General features: G+C 40.4%; 2 protein-coding genes across 3 annotated transcripts; both read right to left on the bottom strand.

Moving 5' to 3' along the window:
- Positions 1-51: 51 nt before the first annotated feature.
- LOC104820040 (golgin candidate 1) lies at positions 52-6,268 on the bottom strand. 2 transcript variants are annotated; one of them, XM_010550389.2, is made up of 21 exons: positions 5,920-6,268; positions 5,618-5,698; positions 5,042-5,091; positions 4,314-4,943; positions 4,149-4,211; positions 3,913-3,990; positions 3,598-3,801; positions 3,386-3,442; positions 3,233-3,307; positions 3,045-3,116; positions 2,803-2,865; positions 2,611-2,709; positions 2,151-2,222; positions 1,984-2,052; positions 1,494-1,541; positions 1,306-1,401; positions 922-998; positions 736-781; positions 542-640; positions 407-451; positions 52-319 (listed from the first exon to the last, which is right to left on the bottom strand). In XM_010550389.2, the coding sequence occupies exons 1-21, from the start codon at positions 5,945-5,947 to the stop codon at positions 245-247; spliced, it is 2,127 nt and encodes a 708-aa protein (XP_010548691.1). In that variant the 5' UTR covers positions 5,948-6,268; the 3' UTR covers positions 52-244. The 2 variants fall into 2 exon arrangements, with proteins under 2 accessions (XP_010548691.1, XP_010548690.1); XM_010550388.2 differs by having other exon boundaries at positions 2,151-2,228; positions 5,920-6,266.
- Positions 6,269-6,700: 432 nt separating this feature from the next.
- Positions 6,701-7,680, bottom strand: LOC104820041. Its single transcript, XM_010550390.2, has one exon. It carries the CDS (start codon positions 7,575-7,577, stop codon positions 6,963-6,965), a length of 615 nt encoding a protein of 204 aa, XP_010548692.1. The 5' UTR covers positions 7,578-7,680; the 3' UTR covers positions 6,701-6,962.
- Positions 7,681-8,150: the final 470 nt, after the last annotated feature.

An 8,150-nucleotide genomic window follows, 5' to 3' on the forward strand; every position in this document is an offset into this window, starting at 1 on the left:
ATCTCATATATATATATATATATATATATATATATATATATATATATATAATAAGGGAAACTGTAAATTTCATTTGAAAGCAGCTCTAAGAAGAACAAAGCCTCAGAAAGAAGCCACCACATGTTTTAATATCAGCAATCAGTTATTTCTCTATATTAAAAATGAAAAATCCAAGAGCCAAAGCCCTTCTCCTTTCACTCTCTTTGTCAAATACATTGAAAGCCAACTTCTTTAGCTTTGGTTATTATGGTCTGATAGGGTTGGTGGCCAGTCCCATTGATTGTGCAACTTCTAGAGCTGCTAAGCCGTCGGCTTGTTCCTACAAACGTTTAGTACGATATAACAACGTTAAGATTCCCGAGCTTGCGATTTTCTCGGTTATGGATAGGATGGATACGTGCAATACCTGAAGCCGGTGCAACAGATACATCAAGAAGAGATGGACAAACACCTGTAATGAAAATAAAAAGAAGTTTTTTTACGCTCGGGTTTGGTCCCACGAAACAATCTAAGGAGAGTGGGAATGAACAAGAGAGCTCACAAGATAGAAAAGAAGGATAACTCGAGCTGTTGGGTACCGCCAAAGGAACCTCGTTGCCCTTACAGCTCCCGAGTCTAATAGCTTAGCTGCCTTCTGCAACTGCAAAGAGTGGATGGTCCCAAAATAAAATAAAAGAAAAAGCTCGAAACTTTGAACAGAGATTTACAATATATGTGAATCCTGATAATCTCTACCTGTACGGTTGCTGTAGCCATGTGTCGGTGATACAATGGAAGAGGCCTGGAAGTTACACGGAATTGTTTAAGAACAAACTCAATGGTATAGCTCCTAACATCATCTTCCATCATATGTAACCCTCAGTGGACGTAAAGGAGACGTTTTCTCGAGACAGAAGAAAGAAGATTGTTCAAGAAACTTACTCGAGTGCCTTGATCTCGGCATCTTCTTCCCAAGTTGCAGATGTACGGCGTGAAACTCTGCTTCTTTCTGCCTCTACCTGACCACCAACAAAAATTCACAGTTTTTTCAGGTAACAAGTGGAAATAACAAATGATCATATATAAGCAATTTCGGCTATTCCTCGTCAAAGGGCAGTCCGGTGCACAAAGCATCCCCGTTGAGCGGGGGTCCGGGGAAGGGTCCCACCATAAGGGTGTATTGTAGGCAAACCTTATCTTGCAGAAATATCTGCAAGAGGCTGCTTCCAGGACTCGAACCCGTGACCTCAAGGTCACAACGGCAACACCTTAACCGGTGCGCCAAGGCTTCTCATCAAGCAGCATTTTTTTTTTTGCGGGACAGACCTGTGCTTCTTGTTGGCGCTTCATCTCCTTCTCCAACTGGAACTCAGCTGCAGCCTTCTCGCTCGTTATAGTCTCTAGTTGTGTTTGCTTGTAATACTGCATCACAATCATAGCAAAGCCATCATAAAACTTCTCAAAATGCCTCTATACTGTGAATCATTTACTACATTCTTGATCTTATATATTACCAGTAGATCAGTCAGTTCACGGTAGCGTTTCTCCAGCTCTATATGCTCCTACCAGGCCAAGCGTAAAAACGTTAAGCTGACGTTGACATAAGCATATACACAAAATGTTAACACTACATGAACCGATACAAAATCAAGAATTTGATCAACTTCCGATGAGTACGAGTTATCCATTTTCAGGCAAAACCGATAACAAGTGGATAACAGGTCCCCCACAAAACCCAGATCTGTTATATGAATTTCCGGTTTATGGGTTAGGGCTTTTTTGCTTCTGAACTCCCAATAGAAATGGCTTACTGCAATAAGCACAGCAGGTCTTGCGTACAAAGCGTTGAAAAGAGATATCAGACTAATAATCTATGACTTTCAAAGAAATCTTAACACCGCGACAGCAAGAGGATAGCAGATCTGCTGATCCCCATACAAGTACCAAGAATCATCCATGAGCATGGGAAAAAAAAAGACAAACAAACAAAAACTATAAATTCACCTGACGTGAGTAGTGTTCTGCATCCCTCTTCATGGCTGCCATTTCGACCCTCAACTTTTGCATTTCAGCCTGTAATAAAGAATGCGATAATGCGAGAAAAATGATAATAAAGAGAAAGCAATGCGCTTACAGAGCTGTGCCAATGTAGCAGATATACGCAAACATACCTCCATTGAAGAAAGCTTCTCCTCGGCATCTCTTTGACCTTGCCGGGCACGCTCTACTTCTTCCTGCCATGCCTGCACCTTCATGATTTGAAAAAAGTTTTAACTTGCTAGAGTACCACAATCTGAACTTTTAAAGAATTAATTAAAAGTTGCTTCCAGTGATTTAATATACTTGTCACTTCTATAGCTGAATTGGACAAGTCAGAATTCCATACGAGAAATCACATCCATAGAAAGCCAAAAGACAATCAAATCAGAAAGACTCTGACAGATGATAACCTCCAGTGTTACTGAGAGATCATCCATATAAATCCATACTTCAAGCTTCCTTTTTTTAATGACATGAGAAATTAGTAGGTTATTAGTCACAGTTCCTACTTTTACAGTAATGGAAAGGATAACAAACTAAGATTTGCAGTGTCTTTGCTCCAAAATCGTGAGCAGTACAACCATAACGTACCTGTATCACTTGATTTGCTTCTTCTGGAGATTTTTTTTGTCCTCGACGGGTGCGAGCTTCCATATCTTGCAGCTCTTGATTCAAAGATGAACACTCAACCTGCATATTGCTTACCAATCATTCTAAGGAACACCAAAAATTATGTGGTGAACAACAAATTACATATAAGATAGGTCAAAAGTTCATCCATACCTCAAGCAATGCAACCTTCTGCTCAAGTTCTGCCACCTTCGATGTCCTCTCATCTGCAATTCTCTAAAATTCAAGCAATTTGAAAGTCAACTTAAATGAATTATTGAGGAACAGAATTTTGAGAAGAATCCTATCTCTATCTTAAGCAATTTGAAAGTCAAACAGCATATTAACTTCAGTGTCCTATTTAACATGCAAATAAGCGATAATAATGCTGACATCTAAGAAGATGCTCATTTCACCTGGATTCTAGCAAGAGCTGTAGATGCTTCCAAAGCCCTGTGTTCCAGTTCCACTTCCCTTTCCATGGCAGCCTGTCTTGGAAAGAAAGAGCGGATGGTGTAAAATAAGAAGTGAATATAATTTACCATTGCAAACAATTTTCCACGAGTTGTGTGTGACTTAGCACGTATTTGTTTGGGCAACCAACCTTCTTGGTGGCGTTATGTGCAGCTCGCTCCTCTTCTGCTCTCCTTTCAGCAGTAGAAAGCTCCTCACGCAATGCCTGGGAGAAACAAGTAAAGTCCAAATGATCTGAGAATATTATGGATCTAACACAAACACACAGCCCAAGTAGTACTACCTGCATCATCCTTGTCTCCGTCAATTCCCTGTTTCTCATGATAGAATCCATGTCTTCCTGATAAAAGTAAACGTTTTAACAGAATGTTGGTCAAGTAAAAGGCAAGTGACGACCATGCAGTGAAGGTAACAGGAGATATTAAAGGCATGCCATACAATATTACAGGTACAAAGCAAAGAGAAACAACCAAAAGAAATGAGAGGGCTAGAAACCTGAAGTGAAGCCAAGTTTCCTTCAGTTAAAGCAGCTTGTTTTTTTAGGGAATCCATTGCAATGACAAGTGCCTCTATTTCTGAGTTTTTCGCTGCTAATGCTTCACTCATGCTGGACTCTACCTTAGTCACTTCACTTTTAGATGCAGACAAATCTCTTTGCAACTGCTTAATGTGAGCTTCATATGACTTGGTAAGCTCTTGCTGTAATTAAAAAAGAATGGTAAATAAAATTACCCCAATAAACACTTCCAGGTATCACATTTACTTTATACTATCTGGGTCACCACCAGAACCCAACCTGATGAACTTTACCTCTGCAGTGAGAAGCTCTTCCAACTGTGCATTTTCTGCTTTATATTCTTGGAGACGGGATGAAAGTCCAGCACAAACCTTCATCCATTAAGACATATTAGCAAACAGTCACGGAACTAATCAAGTCCACCCAATGTGGCATAGATGATCTTATCCAACAGATGAAAAACCAATTTGAAGCTGACAATCCATATTCTTGACTTTACATGAAAGTGGCAAAACATAGTTGAGCTTACCCTTGCTAACCTGGCTTCTTTTGACTGCCCAGTAGAAACCGCAGTCTTCAGCAACCCTTGAGCCTGGAAATTAGGAAAAAGATCCACAAACAAACGTACAGATGAGGCAAATCCAGTAATAGAGATGCAATATGCTACTTCTTTCACTTTCTCAGTATAACTAACCTCTTCAAGCTGATCTTGAATTTTCATGGGGGAAGTATTGGTTTTCTGTTTGTGCTCTTTCTCCAGGTTTTTGGAGGTATCAGATTTATCTTCAGCATCTTTACTTTGAACCACCTTCTCATCATCTAAAGGAGAAACATGCAATGCAGGTTTCGATGTCTCCACATCACTTTTTGAAGAACCATCTATCTCTCCTGGTTTGCTACACTGGGGAGTATCACCTAAATGCTCATCTCCAGCAACCTCGATTTCTCTATCCAGTGGAGTTGGTGGCTGATAGGACAAGGAATCATTTGGAACATCTCCATCAACAAATTTGACATTTGATGTTGATGAAGTAGCATCCTCAGTAGCATTCCCATCCGCAACGGTCAGTGGAGCAATTGTAGCATCAGCATCACTTTTTATATCTGCCACTGATTCTGCCAGCGGAGGAATGCTGTGAACATCCGCATCAGTCTGTTTATGCTGTCTTGTTGTCTTAGAGACAGAATCGGATGAAGAGGGTCCTTCAGTGGATACAGAAACTTCAGATGGATTTGCATCTAACCCTGATACCTCTGAGACAGATGCATTACCAGCAGAATCACTTGTTTTAGAAGACTTATCTGTCAAAAGCTTCTGTCGACCCTGCAATTATGGTCCGCAACTAAACAAGTTCATTGGGAGAGTTCACTCACTCAACATAGAGAACAAAATGTTCCAGGCTACAAGTCCATGGGTAATACCTTTGTCTTTGACCTTGATCTCTTTCCTTGAGATCCTTTCCCACTGGAAGCTTAAGCAATACAAAGACAAAAGACAAAATAATCAAGGAGAAAGGTATCGCTAAAAAGAGGACAAACAAGTATGCAAGTCAAAACTTCTCTAAGGCTAACTCCAGGCAAAAGACAGTGTTTCTTAAAGATTGAACACATGCTTCGTATTTTCCAGTTCAGTATCATCAGATACATTCTCACAGGAAAAATTACAACGATCACAGCAACGGGTTTCAGGTAAAAGAAAAGCATGATGTTGCTATCCAACGTCTCAGTTTCAGGTATTACCTAAAACGGGAGTTCCTCAATGGCTCAATCAATTACAAACTAAACCAAAATGGTAAATCTACTTGGAAAAGAGGAACCGGAACAGAAAATGCATAAATGGTGTTTGACAAGTCAACTAATTGACATTATAGTTATGTTTTGCATATCACACGAACCAAAGATAGCATTTTTCCCCCTAGATATGATAGCTCGAGAACCGGAGAAAATCTCGATAGTAATTCTATTTCACGCATTGCTGGCATGAAACAGCATCAGTACCTGGCAACTGCGATTCAGATTGTTCTTCTGACAGCTCTCCAACCACTAACTTTGCCCTTCGATCCACAACCTCAAACAAATCTGACCCGAAACCGCAGTGACAAAATATCAAAATTCTTGCAATAGATTTGAACCGAAAGAGAGACATTTTCATGTTCAAGTACTCTATGCGTATCACAGGACAAATGCGATTCATGCATCCTTGGCGACCCAATGTAAGACACGGGGAAGAGAGCAACCGAAACGAAAACTTCGCGCGACAATCGAATCTTCAAAAGTGAATACCGAAAACGACCACATACCTTCAGCAGCTTTGAGCCAAGACGCCATTAATGATCAAACTCGAGGAACTTTCTGCGCAATCCTCGGCGGATCAAATCGACGGAGGAACTTCCATGCACCGGCGAGTCGGATCAGGGAACGTCGTTGATCGGATTCGAAACAGCAGCAGCTTCAGAGGTTACGAATCTCAAGCCGATTTCGGCAACAAAATTCCGCTGAACAAAAAAAAAAGATCTGAAGCAAGCGAGAGAGAAAAAAAAACTGGAATCGAGTTTCCAGGTCGATTCAGTGAGAAGATGGATTCAGATCGTTGTTCAAGTGGTGCCACGACCAATGGAGTTACGCTGGTCTCGAAGATCGGAGCCGTCGAAATAGGATAACTACACTCCGCCTAACATTCTTCGAAACAACTGCGAAGCGTTTTTAGTGAAAAGAAACGGCGGACATTCTCGGTGCGAGAGTCTCGAACGACATCCTGTGGTAGGCCATTCCGGGACAGGAGACGGGTGGGCCAACATGGGTTTATGTTCAGCCCAATTAGCTTAATAACATGTATTATTAATTACCGTAATTTATAATTATAACAAATATGATGGGTGTATATGCGTGGATTTCACCGTTTTAGGTTAACATACTAGTTGTTTTGATATATAAAAAATATATCGAACTGATATAATAACTAGGTCTAATTTTTTATTTAGAATATACTTTTCTATGCAAATTATGATGATTCTTTGTATTTTGATTAATTATTGAAAATCAGATTTATAATATTATCATATCATATAAAAGAGGAATACCTAGCCAAAAGCAGAAATGAAATATTATGATACGTATACATGGTCGGTAGTTTCTTCGTGAAGCGAAAATAATATACACATGCCACATATCTAGTTTACAACTGTAAAAGTAACATTGGTGTAGTACTCTACTCTCCAGGAAAAGTTGAAATTAACTTTCTACACCCCGTATTTTACATGTATTTTCAATTTGACCCACTTTTTCTTAATTGTAATCCAACGCCCCCACTCTTCCGTCGAGGAGGGACCAATACAAACGGTTTCTATACAAAACCTGTCGCCATATTCTTCTGCAACTTGAGGTTCTTGTAAAACCTCTTGATAAACTCCTCGGCTGCCTTGTCCACCAAGTTATCGTCTCCTCCTTCGTCCTTCACCGGAAAAGGAGAATCTGTCACTCTCACCGCCGGAAAAACCACCAGAGGTGAATCTCCGGCCACCGTGAACGGCTCATCATCGCCGTTATCATTACCATCTTCCAACAACTGGAAAACCCTCTGAACCGCAATCGCAGCCGCGGCTTTTTCGTCGTAACCTCCGCGGTAGCGTTTGCGTTTGGAAAAGGGGGCAAAAGGGTTCGCGGGGCTGTTGCTGCAGCTGAACTCGTACTCGCGGAGGACGAGTGCGGAGGAGATGACGTCAGCGTCGGAGCGGCAGCTGACGGAGGCCATGACGTCGGCGGGGCCGCCACGGTGGCGGCGGCGGCGGCGGTGGTGGAGGCTGGTGACGGCTTTGTTGCCTCTCTTGAGGATTAGGTTTAGGTCAAGCTGCATGAGCTTGCTTTTGGACATGCACGTCTTTACCATGTAGTAAACGATCCGTACCACTTTCCATAGCCTCTTCGCTGCTGCTTGAGCGTTTTGTCGTTCCATTTCCATGTCGAAGCCTCGGATTGCCTCAGAGGGTTAGAAATTTTTTTTTTCTATTTTCGCGGATAGATTTTTTTCCCTTCTCTTTCCCGTAGCGTTGTTAGTTTGTCAATGGGGGAGAAGGAGAGAGGTATTTAAAGGGCGAGAAATTAATTTAATAAAATAGAATTAAAATTTTAGTGCGAAGGAATGATGGATTTTCTATTTTTTTTTAAATGGAAGTTGCATAAAACCACAACTTTAGGAAAAGTCGGTCTCATTATAAAAAAAAAAAAAAAAAAAAGGGACGCACACCAATAATGAAGTACGCTTTATATGGTTTAAATTTTATTTTTTCGGAATCCAAAATTCCGATTCGACGAATTTAATGTTCCTACATGGTACATGTGTGTACTACTAATCCATAAATCATATGATGAAGATGAAGGGCTTTACTTTAACTCTGCAGCAAGCAAACTAGATGGTCAATTATAGTCTTTTTAAGAAGTGAATATATATATATATATATATATATATATATATACAAATATGCATATATATATATATATATATCGTTACAAAGAGTATAAATTAAGAAAACAA

Source organism: Tarenaya hassleriana, unplaced genomic scaffold (genome assembly GCF_000463585.1).
Source record: "Tarenaya hassleriana unplaced genomic scaffold, ASM46358v1 Cleome3, whole genome shotgun sequence".
Taxonomy (NCBI): domain Eukaryota; kingdom Viridiplantae; phylum Streptophyta; class Magnoliopsida; order Brassicales; family Cleomaceae; genus Tarenaya; species Tarenaya hassleriana.